The 18,475-nt window shown below is 52.4% G+C and overlaps 1 protein-coding gene across 3 annotated transcripts in view; it reads right to left on the bottom strand.

Moving 5' to 3' along the window:
* FAM120A (family with sequence similarity 120A) overlaps positions 1-18,475 on the bottom strand; it is a 98,497-nt gene that overhangs the window by 30,850 nt on the left and 49,172 nt on the right. For all 3 annotated transcript variants that reach the window (XM_044266058.1, XM_044266059.1, XM_044266060.1), the window contains exons 6-10: positions 17,480-17,577; positions 16,971-17,251; positions 8,024-8,111; positions 6,170-6,397; positions 3,630-3,804 (exon numbers count right to left, since the gene is read on the bottom strand). In XM_044266058.1, coding sequence (XP_044121993.1) covers positions 3,630-3,804; positions 6,170-6,397; positions 8,024-8,111; positions 16,971-17,251; positions 17,480-17,577 — 870 coding nt within the window. The remainder of the gene's footprint in view (positions 1-3,629; positions 3,805-6,169; positions 6,398-8,023; positions 8,112-16,970; positions 17,252-17,479; positions 17,578-18,475) is intronic.

Here is an 18,475-nt window from a genome sequence, read left to right as displayed (position 1 = left end):
AAAAATGAACCTTTGCTAAATCACACAAGCACTAGAGCACTCATTATAGACTAACAAACGTTTTATCCTGTGTCTTGATCAAGAGACTACATTTCCAGGGTGGCTGGGTGGCTCAGTCAGTTAAGTGTCTGACTCTTGATCTTGGCTTAGGTCTTGATCTCAGGGTCATGAGTTCAGGCCCTGCATTGGACTCCACACTGGGCCCGAATCCTCCTTAAAAAAAGAGAGAGAGAGACACTACATTTCCAAATGGATACATGTCTTCAATGTGGTGAGAGCTCAATATTTTTAAACAATCCCTTGGACTTCCATGTGCCCTCTGTTTCTGACAACAAAGCCCTCCAAGGGATCCCCCAGGTGTCACAGTGAGCATGTCAAACCCGCGTCTGTACACCCAGCATGCTGACACCGTGCTGGGCCCGAAGTCTCCCCTGCTTCAGACAGCTGGCTCACCTGGCATCCATGGCACAGACCGTGGGGCCAGTTGGCATCTGAGAAACAAACCTGCCCCGAAGACCTCACGGTGCACGGTCAGTGCTTTCTGACTCTCATGTAAAGTGCCACTGACTTCATTCCATCCACAGATGGTCTAAGAGTGGCCAGGGGTAAATCAAGGTTTCAGCAGACTCAACTCTCAAACCCTGCCGACCAGGAACTCTGGAGCAATTGCTGCCAGCACGACCACCGCCAACCTCACCTCATTGACAGCCCCAAGGGCTTCCTCCCTAAGAGCAGTGAAATGCGCGATCACTTACGACCTGGTTCAGGCAGGAAACCCACAGCAGGGGCATCTCACATTAGCCCCGAGAGTCAGCTGGGATCTAAGAGTGGGCCCCAGCGAGCAGTCCTCGGGGAACCACCGTAATGCACTGTTCGTGAGAGGTGTAGGGTCACCAGTGCGCACGTTCCTCCCTCACACAAGGTTTGCTCTAGGAAAGCTGCCGGTGTTCCGGCTCAAGGCTCCCAACAGCACCTAAGGACATAACTGCCCCCTGCACAAAGCGGGCCCTTGGTTACCATGATAGACAGCAACTATCAGCAGGCATTACTGACCTAAAAACCTTTTCTAACACTGTTTTCCCCTCATTAAGACAACCAATGCATGAAACAAATTCAAGCGTATCAGGTCCCCAAGAAGACCAAACAGACCTAGATTCTAAAGCCACTCATTACAGAGCTAACCACAGTCTCTTAACCCATGGACTCAGAGGTCAAAGGGACACATCTTTCCACCTAGAGGTTCACCGTTACCTGTAATGCCCGTGAATCACACACTTCTCTAGGTGCCACTGACGTCCCAGGGCTGGTTCACAGCTCCTTTCCCTCTGTCTCAGTTCAGCTGCCTGTCCCTACCCAACCCACTCCCCTGAACAGAAATGTCCCACCCTCCCCCACCCTTCAGTGGTTTCCCCGTGACGGACAGAGAAGTCAGAACCCACTTTCTTCCATCATCTGAGCAAAAAGACCAGTGCGCAGCACCATCCTCCCCCAGAAACTCAGTCGGGGGCACCTGGGTGGCGCATTCAGTTCAGTGTTCGACTCTTGGGTTTCAGCTCGGGACATGATCTCAGGGTTGCAAGATCGAACCCCGCATCGGGCTCTGTGCTTAGTGCACAGCCTACTCAAGATTCTCTCTCTCCTTCTGCCCAACCTCCCCAGCTCCCTCTCTCTCAAAATAAATAAATAAATCTTTTAAAATAAGAATATATATACATATATAATATATTATGTATATATATAAAAGAAACTCAACCAGTCCACATGCTCCCATGTACAAGAGCTTTAGAAAAGCTTGGAGTCTGTCTGCGCCACTCTTTTCCTCTTCACCGTCTTGTTCCTACGCTACCCAACCTGTCCTCTCTCTGCAAGCGCCAAGCCCCACAGCGTGGCACGTGCGCATGCCCAGCCCAGAACCGTAGTGCACTGCTCTCTTGTTTATGCCCCGAGGGTGCTGGTTTGTGCACTGAGTGCCATCCCATGCCCCCTGCATCCCCTACTGCCTGCTCAGGGGCCAGCCAGACATCTGCACCGCCCAGGTATGGAACAAGCACCGAGAGGGTAAGCACGCCGAGCGCTGTGGGGGCACCGCACACCTGCAGCAGGGCAGAGGCCAACGCTTACTTCCGGTCGTCCCTGGCACCCGCAGATCACCCGTGACGCGGAACTCCCTAGACGAGAGGAGCGCACGCTGCCCACCACTGGGGGTGCGCATGGAGCACAGTCCACCCGGACGGCTCTACAAAGCTGTGGATGCTGCAGACGGGACCCATCCTGGAAAACTCCCAGGAGCGTGCTAACTAAAGAGAACTGTTTCTGGAATATAACCAAATGAGAAAAAGAACAGCCTTCACCGCGAAAGCCAAAATGGTGCTCCAGAGCCGAGGACACGGCAGAAAGTGGGGCTGTCCAGAGCTCTGTGGCACCTGGCAGTCTAGGCCAAGGCAGAAGCAAGGGGCCATGGCCCTGGAAGGGAGGTCACAGCTGCAGGCCCGGGCCAGCCAGTGCTGAAGACTGGCTGACCCTGTGTAAAGTGAGAAAGAGGATGTGTCCAGCAGGAACGTCCTGGCCTTGCAGCGTCCACCTACAACAGAGTGTTTCCACGGAACCTCTAGCCCCAGTCAAGGTGGCCGACGGTCAGCTAGAGGCAGCCTCAGAGATCAGTGGCCACCCTCAAGCCAGGGCACTGGCAGGCACTTCATTCTTTAGAGTAAAGCTTACCGAACCACGTAATCAGAAACAGAAAATATCAGAACCTATGGAACAAGCTTTTAGAATTGCTAGAATCTCTCTAGTTCAGAGTCCAAAGATAAGACCTACTGTCATATGTGTCCCTGAGCCACCACGCCGGCACCAAGCCACTGTACGAGCAGGGGATCTGTCCCTAAACAGTCTTAGTTGAGGGGATGATCTGGTCTACGATATCCACAGTTCAGGATATTCTTATTTTAAACTGTATGTTTTGGGAAACTTTTCTGTATTTCCTAATAGATATATAGTGACTTTTACATTTTCCACATTAGTAAATAAAATAACCTAAAACACAAAAAGACATGGTTCTCCCCAAATGTTATGCTGGCCATCGGAAGATGGAAATTCATGCTCTGACCTCAGCTTTTGCCGACATGTCAAACAGCACCTTCTGTCTTTCCACTTCCCCTCCACCCCAGGGTCGATCGGCTGGAGTCCTCGAGGGGGACGGTGACCAGGGCCCTGTCTGCCGCAGGCCGTGTGCATGCACACGCCACCAGCACAGATGCAGCCACACGCAGGAAGGGCCTCCCCAGGAAAACAGACTTTGCAGCGCAGATGCACCCGCAGACACCGGAGCAGACGCCGCTGTTGCCCTGCCTGGGATGCACTTGCCACAGGAGAGGGTGCCCGTGTGGACCATTTCCAGATCAACATCCAGTTTAAAGTGCACACGTTTTACCAAATACACAGTATGACTGGAATATTACTGAGGAAAACAGCCCGTGGCTGGTCCTCTTGTCCTAAGGGTCCCGTGAAGCCCACCGTCTCGCGTGGGGACACTTGGGTCAGATTCAGTCACGATCCTCTAAGGCTTTGGAAAATGCACAAGAGGTTACGAGGTACTGAGGAAAACAAACAATGGATTTCACAGTACATACATTCTGGTGGAAGTCTGTTCTTTCTAAAAGCAAGTCTCTCAGTTTTCTTTCTGCTTTCTGCCAAGCTAAACAGCACTCCGTAAACATACTGGCGAACTGGCCTATAGAGCAGGGCGGCGGGAGGCAGGTCTTTGCTGGCTTCATCTTCAATAGAAACAGCAATTTTGATTTCACCCTTTGCATGGAAGAAAGCAGAATAATATTGCACATTTTTCATGTTGAATTTACAACAAACTCACAGAAATATACTGCATTATCTCCAGTTAATGACATTGCAATTCTATTCCAAATCAATTGCTTAACCACTTGCGTGCAGTGGGGCGTCAGGGCGAATTTTTGTAGTGGGCTGTCAAAACATATGCTCAAAGAGTCAAAATAAAATCTACATGGTTTCATCTTTAAATTGGAACCAAGAGCATAAGGAAACCACATAGACGACCCCGAAGTCTTTGAAACAATCTGGACAGGTAACAGCAGACAACAAATAGACTAGAAAATGCTGAGAACTTGCAAATTTTACTTAAGAGTCAAGATGGTCATATGCAATGAAATTCATAAATTTTAATGACCTATGTGAAATCCAAGAAATGAGTGTCCTGAAAACAAAATGGTCAAATTGTCTTTACCAAGCTCTTCCATAAAACATGACACGTGCGTACATGGTCTCCCAAAGAGCACGCCCTGTAGCGCCCCTCATTCTGCACGGTTTCGGCACGTGCCAGGACTCAGCGGGGGGAGGGGGGGCGTGACTCCTGAATGAAGGGCACGCACAGCCGCTGGGGTGGCCCTCGAAGGAAGCCCCACTCTGCTCACATTCCACGGCCAACATGGCACAAGACAAGGGGCTGCGCGTCCGCACCTGAGGCGGTGGCAAGGCCTCTGGGGCCCCGTCTCGGACATTCTGTGGCATCGAGGTGCATCTCAAGAGGTTTTGCACGGAACTTTATTTAGGGATGTTCATGACATAAGACTATACATATGACCTTCAATGTCTGTTAAATTGATCACTACTTACTCTTTCAATAACTCCATGGCATCTGCTCTTTCTTCATAGATCTATGTGAGAGAGAGTGCAGTGGGAACTCTCTCCCGGTCCCTGGCTCGGCCAGCTGCCTGCGTGAGTGTGAAGCCTTGCCTCACCAAGGCGTGTCGGCCTGACAATTTAACACCAGAGCCACGTAGCTCACAGCAAACAGCATGCCTGACACTCTAAGCTTTCCTTAACGTACAGAAAAATAGCAGAAGCATTTTTAAATTGAAGCGATAACCATTTACTTTCTCAACCACAGTCACTTTACCAATATTTGCCCTTGAGATGAGGGAGTGGTGGAGGAGGACAGGCCATCTGTCGCTCAGCTCGCCACCGAGCAGACCACAGTGGGCAGGGCAGAAGCGCAGGGGTCTAGGACCTCGCAGCCCACACAACCCCACAGGGAAAAGGTGCAATCTCCCCCGAACCTGGGTCCCTTTAAACTCAGCAAATCCTTCTCCCGTGAGAGGAACTTTCCACTTACCCTTACTTATAACATGCGATGCCGCTGAAAAATAAAATGTTTACCTCACAACCGTAACCTGAAAAGTGATACCGTACGTGCAGACCCGTATCACATAGTCATGACACCTGGAGGCGACTGCGGTTTAAACATAAAACTCGTGGTGCCCTTGGACTGACACGAGGGAGTGATGCTCAGGTTAGCCAACTAACGGTCGCTGTCCGGCTCGGGGTTCTGTGGGGTATGGGGCTTGTGTACTTACTGACCCCACCGTACAAACCACAGATGGATTGCAGAAGCAGAGAGAAAAATGTCTGATTATCTGTGGTGGTGCAGACACTGATGAAAACATGTTAAAAATACATGATGGCAATAAACCCATCCACATGAGAAATCTGGTCCCCGAAGTTACGTCTTAAATCTTGGGTGTAGGGCCATAAACATCAACAGAAAGACCACAAGTCACTGAGGAAGTTTAAATGGACACATAGATCCATTCAAGACACCAAGATTCAAAAACAATGCCACACTGGCTGTCCACTGAAGCATACGTTTGGTAAAACACTAATAAAGTGAAATCCTGACACTACGTAAACACAAGATCGCATTTTCTGACTATTAGCATGTCACACAGTCCTGTATTCGATTTTCTGCTGAAGGGCTCTAAGAGCCACGCTCGACAAGTCCAAGGATGCCGAGCGCTGTCTGCCACTCTGCAGGGGCACTCTAGGACAGAGGACAGAGAAGACAGGCAGGGCACGTGACAGCTCATTAAACCTGACAGTATGGCATAAACATGGTACAAGAAATTTTAAAATTAGAAAAAAAATAAAATAAAATCACTAGTTAGAAAATTAACATGATGTGCCATTAACTAGAAATCTCAAAACTATTTTCTATCAAACTAAAGGGGAAAATAAGACTTTCCCACGTTCTTCTCTTACTGCATTTATAGGTATGCATTTTCGCCTTTTCTCCCAGTGTTTACGAAGGCGGAAATGCACTCCATTTCAGGTGCCTGGTCAGACAGAAAACAGCCACCCGTACCTTCGTCAGGACGTGGAAGATATAGGGGTACATCAGCCCCTTCTTGTGCCGGTGCTCCGCCACTCTCAGTACCTCAGGCGCCACCGGGGGCAAGGGCGGTGTGGTGATGTCCATGTGGTTGCGGGTGGGCATGGACAGGAGGCAAGGGATCGGCTGCACAGTGCCCAGCTGGCTTCCCTTTCCTTCAGCAAGCTGGCTGCCTGAGGAGGCAGTGGACGAGCCTTCCGTCTGCAGAGCCACGGGCAAGAGGGGAAAACAGGTCAGGTCATGTTTCCACACAGTCCTTTCGCTCTGTGTCCCAAGCAGAGGACCCTCCCCAAAGACAGGGAGTGGCAGTGGCCCCCTGAGCCTGTGTGAGGGTGGGCCTCACCACGACTACTCCCCAGGGCCCCTGTGGGCAGGAATGCCATTCGATGCTTGCTGGCCCCCAGGAAGCCACCGCGTGCCCTCTGCTCTCTGTGTGGAAACGGGAGGGGATGCTCAGAGAGGCTGTGGCACTGCCTAGGAACTCGCAGCACAGAGGCTCACACCCCTCCTCACCACCACTGCTGGCATCTGGAGAACAGAAACCCAAACTCAGGCATTCCCTCTCTTCATCAAAAAGCCCCAAATTAAGTACACACAGAGAACTGCTCACTAAAAATTAAAGCAAGAAACAAGCTAATTCCATGGAAACTGATGATCAGATCTATATATGATGACATAGAAATATGTACAGAGAATAGCATTAAGTGAAAAATACCCATCCTGTAATAACCAATCACCAAAACACAGAACGTGTACGAGCTGCAGAGGAGGAGTGGTCCCCACGTGGGGCTCGGGGACGGAACGTTGCAGGCAGCAGGCTGGCGAAAGGGAAGGCAGAGGGATAACCTTCACCTCCTCTTTATGAATTTTAGCAAAGTCCAAAGTGTTTACTGAGATCAATTATTATTTGCACAATAAATGGTTTTATTCTTTCTCATGACAAATGCTGGAAATAGTAACTCCCCATTACTTAATTTCATGCCAATCTAGGGAACATACATTTCTCTGTTCTGAAACAAGACGTGTTCTTTACAGTGGTATGTACTTAAGTGCTTAATTTTACCCTTTAAAACACAAAGTACCAAAACTGATCTTAAAAAAAACTCAAGGATAATCCACAAGTGTTTTCTATACTCTCCACTCACAGAATGTAGACATAAGCAGCTGAAAATTTTGGAGGTACTTTGCAAAGAAGAGGCAACCACAAAGCATTTGTTACTTCTTCACGAGACAACCCTTCAACAGAAGGAGTATTCCAGAGTCGTAAATGAATTTCCGACATGGTGTCCCCTTATGTAGAGACAAACCCTCTTCCAGCTAGAGATGTGGTGCGTCCTAAGCAACCACACGCGGGGGACAGGCTCTACAGCTGAAAGGTATTGCGAAGGCTCACTAGTAACAGGAAGAGGCAGAAAAAAGGGGCAATGGAATGTACTTTATTTTCATTTTTAATGTGTACATTTGAAGTGATTCCTTATTCAATCCTGCAGAGTCTGTGCCTGCAGATGGGAGTCTTTCCAGAAAGTTCTGCCCAGCCTGGGAAGACAGGAGTTGTCTCCTTCCCCTCCCCATGCATCTGGGACCCCCTCCCCTGCACCAATGTCTGGGACCCATCTCCCCGCCAACGTCCTCAACACCCCTCCCCCGCCAATATGTGACCCCCTTCCCCTCCCATTCCCAAAGTGTGTGACACCCCCTTGCCTTCCCACCCTCCCTATGTCTATTACTCATAACATGCTTTAAAAAAACAGCACTTTGCTTTGAACAAATTCCTAACATTACATGCCCAAAGAGTCGATATCTGAAGAATAAAAGCCAACCTACTACCTTTGTTTGGTCTCCTGGGTCTCCCCGCGCTTGCGGCTCTGAGTGGCTTCCCGTCTTCTCCCAGCCTATTTTGTTCCCACTGATATGGCTGAACATAAACAAAAGAAACACGGTCAGATTAGCATCTGCTTTCCCCCACACCAGCCCTGACAAGCCGGCCTGCACTGAGCCCACAGACTCAGCTTTCCCGATCTGGCCGCCCCCAACAAACCACCTCCAGAGAGAGCCCTGCGCTGGGAGCACATTCTGCCTGCTCAGGCCGGCAGTGACATCACACTCCAGAGGAGAAACCCAGAGCACTAAGCCAGCACAGGGCCCAAAGACGGCCAGGGATGGCCACAGAGGGGACTGATGCCGCCCTGCCTAGCAGCAGGCTCAGCCGTCGTGAAGAAGCAGGATAAAACAAGCCCAATGAACTGACGGCTATCAGGCAGGGGAGGATTCAGTGTTATGTGGATCAAGTGTTACTCATAATTCATACAGACGTGTCAGCGACAAGGTGCCGAGAGACGGTACACGGGGCGCTCAGCCTATTCTTGGAGAGGCTGCCGGAGCGCAGGCGAGGGTGACTCATCCGGGAAGGCAGAGGTGGGTTCAGAGAACAGATGGACGGCACGAACTTCTCTGGGAATGGCCTCAAGTGACAAAGTGGTAACTAGGGTGTGGGAAGGGATGGGGAAGAGCAGGAGGGGCTCACGGGCCAGACCCATCAGTCAGCGGCAGGAAAACACTGCAGCTTGTGACCCGTTAACAGCTCAGTTAAAACAATTCAACGGGCTTAACCAGCACTATTTTAGAAGATTTTATTTATTTGTCAGAGAGAGCAAGACAGCAAGAAAGAGCAAGCACACAAGTAGGGGCAGTGGCAGGCAGAGCGAGAAGCAAGTTCCCTGCTGCACAGGGAGCCCAATGTGGGGCTCAATCTCAGGACCCTGGGATCATGACTTAAGCCAAAGGCAGACGCTTCACTGAGTCACCCAGGCACCCCTAACCAGCATTTTTAAAAACATTTTAAAATGGAACAGAATGCAGTAAATGTGAGACACATGGCATTATCTCATACATTATTTTTCCACTTATTATCATAGACCACAGCACCGAAGTTCACTGTGGTCCTGGGGCAACCTCATGAAAAGCACTACCCTGGAGGGAGCTGGGAGTCTGGAGGCGCCTGAGGCACAGCCCTGCAGACAGGGGCTTTCCATCATCCCTCCCCACACCAAATCCAGTTTCTAAAGCCAGTGCTAGCCATAAGGTCTGCCAAGGAAGACTGCTTTTACTGGACTTGCCTTTCTAACTGACCCACGGGACAGATGGAGAGTTGTCAAGACCCATAATTCTCCTGGGATGCCTCGGTGGCTCAGTCTAAGTTAAACGTCCAACTTTTGATTTTGGCTCAAGTCATGATCTCAGGGTCCTAGGCTGGAGCTCCTCATCAGCTCTGCAGTTTGCAAGGTACCTGCATCTCCCTCTGTCCCCCTCCACCCCACTGGTGTGTGTGATCTCTCTCTCAGTCAAATAAATAAATCTTAAAAAAAAAAAAAGGGCCCACTATTTTCTTATCTTCCTCATTTTAGTCATTACCAAAACAAAACAATGCAAAAAGGAGAGACGAGGAGCAGGCTGCCCATCATAAGCCAAGAGTCGTGCCCCACGTTGTTCCTCTCGGAGCCCACTCGGCTCCTCAGTCCCAGGACAGGACAGGGCCCGGGATGCTGCCCCGTGTGTGGGTTCCTGGTCGTCTGCAAGGACTCAAAGCACCGCTCTGTCGGGGTCTGCTCCTCCCCTGCGCCCTCTCTGACCACAGCTCTGCCAAACCACAAGAGCCCTAGTGATGAGAAGACGGCACCACGGTTCGCGCGAGCAGTCCAAGAGCATAACGATCACCGTTTCAACTTGAGACCAAGGCAGCCCCCGCGAGGGGTGAGCCCGCAAACCTGACACCTGAGTGCGAGTCAGAAGGGAGGGCCCCACCATGCACGTCTAGCGCGCGCGCTCCAAGCACTGGAAAGGGAAGGCTGGCAGCGCTCCAGCGGTCTAGAATGCAGCACGAGGAGAGAAGCTTGTGAAACTGTTCACCAAAAAGTCAGTGGCCTTTGTTTAGTGGAACTTTGGAACAAGTTATTTAAATCCTTAAAAGTTTCATAAAGAGATATAACATCTATTAATTACAATTTTAAATAATTAAGTACAACACACCTGTAAAAACACACCCAAGTTACAAGTGAACGGCTTAATGGATGTCCACATGCTGAGTGCGCATGCGGGCAGCCCCACTGAGACGCCAGGAGGCCTCTCCTGGCCTCACTCCAGACCTCCTCCCCGAGCACAATGGCCGTGAGACCTCTAACAGCAAACATGGCCTTCCCTGGGCCTCGAATGCCACAGAAACAGAACCGTGCAACTGCCCAGTGGTTTGGGCTCAACCACGTTCCTGCCCACCATGCTGTTCAGCCCCCCTGATGGACGCATCTGGGGACAGCAAGCCACCGTCAGGTCTCCAGTCCAGCCCCCAAACACCCTGGGAGCTCCCGCCTGGACACGCAGGGTCTCCTATGGCGCCCGCCACAGCCCTTCTCTGGATGTGCCGACCCCACACGGTCTGCTTTGCATTGCCCTGACGACAGAGGAGATGAATGCTTCTCCACATGTGACGTCTTCTCGGCGCTGCTTGTACAAATAACGCACGTCCTTTGTCCCACTGCAGACAGTGTGCAAAATGCTCTTCTTACAGACTTCCAGGCAGTCCTTCATTGTGGACCCCAGTCCTCACTAAGGCAGCAGGGTCTCGCGCTCTGGTGGACTTCCAGCTCTTCTCTTCACGATAAACAGGTCCTTGTTTGTGACATCTCGTCGCACAGGCCTTAGTGGCGGCGTCACCACAGCACAGGCTTCTCTAGCCACCCGGTCCCTGCTCTTCTCATGGCTGTGTCCCTCCTGGCATGCACCACAACGGCACCGAATTCCTGTCCATCTCCATCACTCAATAATACATTCCATGAAGATAAGCGCTCACAGCCACTACCAAGTGGAAGCCCAGCAGCTAAAGGAATGAATCACAAAAATGCAGCCTAAAGGTATGTGGAGAAGACAGCATAAACCGACTTCTCCGTGCAACACAAAGCTCCACACGGGCACTCAGGCATACAGCCCCGTGAGCACGCGAACCTCACGATGGGTCCCAGGCCAGCGAGCACCCGGCAGAGTGGCAGGGAGGCCATGCCCACCGAAGACCACATAGAACCTACACTTTCAGACACTGGTTTTGTTGTACATGGATCATTACCAGAGTAATGGAAACGTCACAATCTAGATGACCTCACGGCCTCCTAATAATCATACCATGAACCTGAAATTCTGCCTGAAAAGCATCTTAACAATAGCCAGTTTCTCTAAAGTCCCCAACACTTCACTAGGATGACTATGTCGCTTTGCAACTTAAATCAAACTCCTGACATATGACAGATGCCTTGCCTTGAAGAACACGCAGCTGGTGCTCAGACGGCGCCCTACTGCGGGCCACGCCCTGCCAAGACCTGCTGGCACCCACACAGGCCACAGGACGCCTGCACGCTCGTGCCCAATCCTGCTGACAGGAGTCGGTCTCTGGGAGAAGGGACCCATGCATGGCACAGGTGCTGCACCCAGGCCGAGCTGCAGCGGGCCAGCCACGCACCCAGACCGGTGGCGAGGATGAACGCCGGCACCGCGCGCCAGGGCTCTGTGGCCCTCACTCTGCGGCTGGACACTTGGGGCTATCCTGCACCAGAGCCAGAGGGAGACGGCAAAGCGCTCTTCCCACTGTGCTCCCTCCTACACGCAGGTCTAGTCGGTGAGGGGGGTGCTGGGGCACGTGTGCACACCCCGGGTGAGGGCGCAGGGCCCACCACGCTGACTTCTCACTCACGCCTCCACTGCACGGGCACAGGCTGTGCTGATGGGACACTGACCACGAGCTGACTGACTCATCGACAGAAAGAAAGAGCAAGGGCAAATGAAACCACATGGGAAGCAACAAAACAGAGAAAGGTGAGAGATCAAACCCCCCGAAGGAATCCCCAGTGTGCGCGGGAAGTCACAGATGGGGTCCCTGAGTGCCGTCGGCCTGCTACAAGCACGCACAGTCCATTTTCACGTCTGTGAGCTCCCCAGCTCCAGATGGAAGGATTCTGGATGCGCACCTGTCCCCCTCCGGACCTGCAGAGCTCTGAGGAAGCCCAAGGCCAGGAACTCCCACCGCACAGCACGGAGGGCAGGGCTCTGCGATAGGGGACCGCGAGTCGGACCCAAGACACTGCCGCAGGCGCAGTCTCCTTATGCTCCGATTTAAGCTCCTGTCACACATTCAGGTCTTCTCACGAGAAGCTGGGAACCGAGGAAGTGGTGGTCCAACTCCTACGCAGCAGGGAGACGGCGCTGGCATCCTTGCGCGCCTCTCGTGCGCTTGCCAGGACTGCTCACACCTCTCCCCCACGAGGGAGGGCTCCGACACCAACAGAGGCAGACGAGCGCCACACAGAATGCCCACCCGGGTCTTTGCACGGCCAGGACATGTGCGGACCCCGTCCGCTGATGGCACAGAGGATTACTAAATCTTACCAACATGGAAAAGTACCTCAGGTTGGTTTCCACAAGGAGAGAGAAGGTACGCTATCCTATCGGGCACAACACAGAGCACAAGGCTCCAGAAGGAAGAACCGCAGCCATAGTCAGCCTGTGTGACTAGGAACAACCCATGTCTTAGGAAAAGAGCCTGAGAGGACACAGACGAACTGCCCCCAAAAAAACCACAAAAAATGACGACGACGAACAGCCCAAGAGCACTACCACTTCATGGCCAAAGGTGCCCTGAAGGACATGCACCACTGGTTTCTTCAGCATTACACGGACATAGACTCAGTGCCCTAACAGGGACACTGTCTATCACTCACTGCACTTACACCCCAGCTGATGTGGTTCACAAACAACCCAGATACCTCCCCATCCACGCCTGGCCCAGCATGAGCCGCCACAGGCGGTCCGGGCCCGAGTCCCCACCCTGGTGCACAGGCCCTTGGCACTACAGGGCCCTTCCACAGCCCAGACCTGGTCCCACAGGGTCCAGAGTGGGCCGGCAAGCTCACCCAACAGATGCTGTTTTGACCTGGTAAGTGGGGTCAAAGGAACATGTGCACAGGAACACGGAACAGCAATCCCCCCCCCCCACCAACGACCCCATACAGCACAGAAATTACATTCTCGTTCTCTCCCAATGGACTTCCAGACATCCATTTAAAAACATCAGTGATTACAGCCAAACATTGAGGCGACATGTGGAGGGAGCACACACAGGCACACAGGTGCATACACACCCTCATGGAAACACGAAGTGTGTACACAAAGCAGAGGAAGAAGGACGAGCCGCTGTCCCTGAGACCAGGTCTCGCAAGCAGGAGCCGTGTCAGGACACACCCTGGAACATCTTCGCCCATCTTTGTAGAGTGTGGTCTGTCCAGAGGGCTCACAACAGGCTCCCTGGACCGTATTTTCTGATGTGTCAGTTCTCTAACTTTGCACTGAGATGGAAATTAGAGATACATACACAACAAAGAACTAAAAACTTTAAATAAGCTAGCAAACTCAGATCCGATTCAGGATCCAAAAGCTGATGAATCTATGAAAATAGTGTAAGATTAACACTCCATAAGGATTCAGTTGTATTTCTAAATTCAATAACATCACAAAGATCTGACAAAGGCCAGGAAAGACGGAAAACAGGTGCATTACTGTCCATAAAGATCTGCACCAAGAATAGAGCAAGAGGACACACTAATGATACTCTAAGAGAGCAGAAAGCAGGAGGGAGAGCATGCGGATAGAAAGCAGTACACTTCTTTCTTTGATCACTTGAAAATGATAGTCAGGGTCTGGAATAACTGCTACAGGCACCGGCCTCCGGCCTCTGACAGATGCAGGGCCACAGCCAGACAAAGCTGCGAGTCTGCAGCCAAGGGAGTGGGGGCAGCAAAGCCAGGACAGCCACGGCGCTGGCCACGCCCAGTGGAGATGCCCGGTGCCATAGTGTGCACGGCACCCTCGGTGGCCCCAGGACTCCTAGGCCAGCAGAGACTCAGACTGGCGGGGTCATGAGGAGCCGGGTAAGCAACAGTACCAGACTCCCACTCCAGCTCCAGGGCCAAAAGGCCACTGAAGTACTCAGGCAGGGTTGATGGGCAGTCCCTCTGAGCATGCCTGGCATGACACACATGCGTGTGCACAGTGCATGTGCTGCCACGTGAAGCTGAGCATCACCAGGAGACATGTTCCTGCCTCAGGACTCCCGAGACACCCTCTTCTGTGAGCGTGTGCTCGCAGGACTCCTGCCCGCCCCGCTGTCCACATTCAGGACACAGAGCACACCTCACACCCACCTCAGGGCAGGGAGCCGCACCCTGGGGAACGTGCCAGGAGAACCAAAATCTTGCATCTACTGAACTTTATCTTTAAGCAGAGCCTGGGTGGCTCAGCTGGTGAAGCGTCTGCCTTCAGCTCAGGTCATGATCTCAGTCCTGGGATAAGTCCTGCACTGGGGCTCCCTGCTCGGCGGGGAGTTTGCTTCTCCCTCTGCCTGCTTGTGCTCTCTCTTGCAAATGAATAAATAAAATCTTAATAAATAAATAAATAAAAATATATGTTTTCCAACTTTGTTTCATAAAAATGTTCAGTCTTAACATTCCTTTTTTTTCTAAAGTGGGGGTGAACATCCTTTTATGTTTCCTGACCATCTGTGTTTCTTTCGTGAACTGCATGTTTATGTTACTTAAAATACTTAAAATACTTGTCTTTTTCATTTGCAGGATGCTTTGGGGGAGGGGAGAGATCACTTCATTCAGTAATCATTCTGTCTCTTATCAGCACCATCCTTTAAAAACATGCCACCAACACAGGCCATGCCAGCCTGACCCCACGCCTGGTCTGTGCTGCGGGCCGCTGCGCTCACGGCCAGCGCTCAGGGGGCGCGTGGCTAAATGCACAGCCTTCCCTTCAGAGCTTCCTGAGAGCAGATGCAGGTCCAGAGCTCCCGACTCAAGTCCAAACCAAGGTAAAGCAGGTCACGGCTTCCTGCTCCAACCCAGTGTTTGGGCCAGCAGGGTGACACCCTGCCCCGGGCACGGAGAGTGCACGCACACAGCACACTCGGCAGGCTGGAGTCCACACCCAGGAAACCCAAGAACACGGGCCAGAGTCGTCACAAGGGCTGGCCCCAGGTCCTGCTCTGCCTGGCATATGGCCCCAAAGCCTCTCCCTCCCCCTCCCCCATTTTCACACATCTATTGATCATGGTAACTGGGAAGCGAAGAACACTCAAGTGTTGAGAGGCCCACAAGGCTACCCGATGTCTCGATGCAAGGCTGGGGGTGATCGGTCCTCCTCACCACACCTCACATCACCCCACACGCGAGCCCACCTTCCAGCAGTTCCTCCAGAGAAAACTGCGAGAACGCCGGGGTGGGGCAGAGCCAGACAGGCGATGAGGTCTGAAACTTTGGGACCAGGGCAGAGCTGAGGGCACACCAGGGAAGCAAGGGGACCTCCAGCAACTACCACCCCCACAGAGCCAAGCTAGGTGGGGGACCCCCACAGGCAGCTCAGGGCCCAGGCACACAGTACAGCCCCTCCTGCTTTGGTCCTTGCTCCCAGCTCTCTAGGAAAAGCGTCTCTCGCCAGACCAAGCGTGTGCACATAGACATAGTCGTCGTGCTGGTGCCAGGTGATTTTCCACAGAAAACATTCAGTGCCTTTGAATTCCAGAGGGGAAGAGCTTCCGAGATATGACCAGCTGTTCTCATTTGCACACGCACGAGCCTGGGCTCGTCACACTCAGCAGATCTTCACTCTACTCCCTTTCCAGAAGGTAAACTTGGAAGTGTAAATGTAAAGGCAGAACTTGTTATTCACCTCAGGATTTTAGACTTTCAAGACCGCAATAAGCATTTACATCCAGAGTTATGCTCCACTACTCCACGGAGCACACACGCCGTGCACGGCAGCGAAGCCCTCAGTAGCTGCCGCCCAATGTCAGCGGACACTTGCGCCCACTCCACAGATGAGTAGAGGGGACGTCTCGCCTCAGGCTTCATGCCCAGTGAGAATTTGCAGAAGACGAGAAACCACCTCCATCGACAGAGCACCCAGGGGCCCCGGCCACCCACTCATGAGCCAGAGAGCAACGAGAAAGAGGACAGGAGCAGAACGGCAGGCCGTCTCTTCCGTTTGCGAATCAGGTTTCTTAAAACATAACGGTTGGTGTTTGAGGAGAGGAAGAAGACAGTGCATTTAAGACTTTCTTGATCAGATTCTAACAAATCATGTATTTGAACATTCATTTACTCAGGGACACACGTTTAAATTGCTGCTCTCCAGTGAAAGTTCCAGCCCGGACGGCCGCTTTCTCCGCTCTGGCCAGGTGAACGGCGTAATTTCAGGAACCTCACAGGCTGCTGAGCTGAGATGTGACTTGCCTGATTCAATTCAGGAGAGGAGGAGATCCAGAGTTTCCCTCAATCCAGGAGCCAAGACGGAAAGCCACCAGCGTCTAACTCAAAATGCTTTCCAAGGGTGGGACTGGGGTCTCCCAGCCCAGGGGACAGTAAGGGTCAGCAGCACTTGAGCTGGTAACTTCACCACATCTAAGGGTCACATAAACCAAAACTCCACCCCAGCAGAGGAGCGGCCAAAGGGCAAAGCTGGAACAGCGCAGATTTTCAGCCTGCCCTCCACTCCTCCGTTTCCAAGAAGCCCTAGTCTGTGCACAGTGACGGTCCCCTTCCTACAACAAATGACACCTCTGCACACAACCCTCAGCCGCGGGAGGACAGAAGGCAGCTTCCCAGGGGACCGAGATACCTGATGGGCCTCGCGTCGCCAATACAAATATGAAGTGCCAGGTACACTGCACCCCACTCACTTTGCAGCTGCTCCACTGCCCTCATCGTTGTCGGAAGACGACGACGTAGAAGACCCTGGAAAGTACGCTGAGTCCACGTGGTTGGGGCTGCCGCCTGGAGCTGGGTGGATTGGGGACGACCGTTCATACAGCGGGGTATGCTTTCCTTCGTGAGGAATGTTGCTGTAGGTGCTGTGCTCAGTCAGACTCTTTCCACTCGTTTCCAAAGTGAGGGCCGGCTCAGCGAGGCTGTACGGGTGTGGACCCTGGCCCGCGGCACCCGGGCTGGGTACCTGTGGGGCCTGAAACAGAGGGCAGGTGTTATGCATGTACTCAAGGCCTATAGGCCCAGCTCCCGTCAGTGCTGCCTGGTTTTAACTCAAGGAACACGGGCACCTGCTTCACATATCAGCTCAACAGCTTAAGAAATTATTTTAGCTTTTGCTAAAATCTGATGCGTGCACTCCCCCCCCGCCCCCCCCCGCAACCAGGCAGGGAGACCCGCTGCAGGAGGTGGGGGAGGGTCTTACCACAGGCTTGGCTTGCAGAGGGGTCTGTGGAATGTTGAGCATCTGGGGGGGGACATACGGTGGCACGATCCCAGGCATTCCGAACGGATTTGGTCTGGCTGTTTCGTCGACAAGGAAAGAAAGCGGTATACTGGTTAGGAGAGGACATGCCCCAGGACACCACAGTGGCCAGCACATGCCCCCATCTGCCCTGTCCCCCCTCAGGTGACAACACACCACTGATCCCTACCTTCAAAAATTCATGTTTCACATGAAAAAATAGTACATTTTATGGTGATCAACTTTATACACTGGGGCTAGGATTTTAACTTCCAGGCATCTGGGCCACCCTCTCTCTCTCTGCCCCTGTCAGCTTCTCAAAGCCCTAAGACTGCGATGTAGGGACAAAGCAGAGACAGACACTTCCCCTCATGTAAGTGAGGCAAGGGATCTGCCTACTGAGACTAAAACTCAGTTCTTGGCTATTAAGTAGAAACAGTGAAGTGTGGAAGTTGCAGCCGGAACCTTTCAGTTTCTCACTGCTAAACAAAACCGTGATGGGGCTGCGTGTACCAATGTGTGTTCCGGGGCCAGTCACCTGGCTCTCTGTGCTCTGAGAACATGACTCCCTAAGCCTGCTCTGACGCACACTGTGCTCGCTCTGCTGCCCCGTGCTAATGGGAGCCACAGCAGCCAGAACAGAAGTGTGTGGAGAAGCGGCTGTGGACACACGTCAGGACCGGGCTAGGTACTAAGTCGGGACGCACAGCCATCAGCTCAGCCCACGGACCTGCACACTTGCACGCCCAAGACCTCAGTGCCGTCACCTGGTATGACATGTGGTGACTGACAGGTGGTACTAAGGACTGTGGCCTCAACATCAGAACACTTCCAAACACCATGAACTAGTTACTAATGCAATAAAAATGTGAACGAGACCCTTTGCAGCTTTGCTCCTCCACTGGACAGTCAGGTACGGGGTGCCTGTGAGGTCAGGCTGCAAGGCCAGGCCGGGGC

This window comes from Neovison vison, chromosome 9 (genome assembly GCF_020171115.1).
Source record: "Neovison vison isolate M4711 chromosome 9, ASM_NN_V1, whole genome shotgun sequence".
Classification (NCBI taxonomy): domain Eukaryota; kingdom Metazoa; phylum Chordata; class Mammalia; order Carnivora; family Mustelidae; genus Neogale; species Neogale vison.
This window is presented reverse-complemented; position numbering and strand designations above follow the sequence as displayed.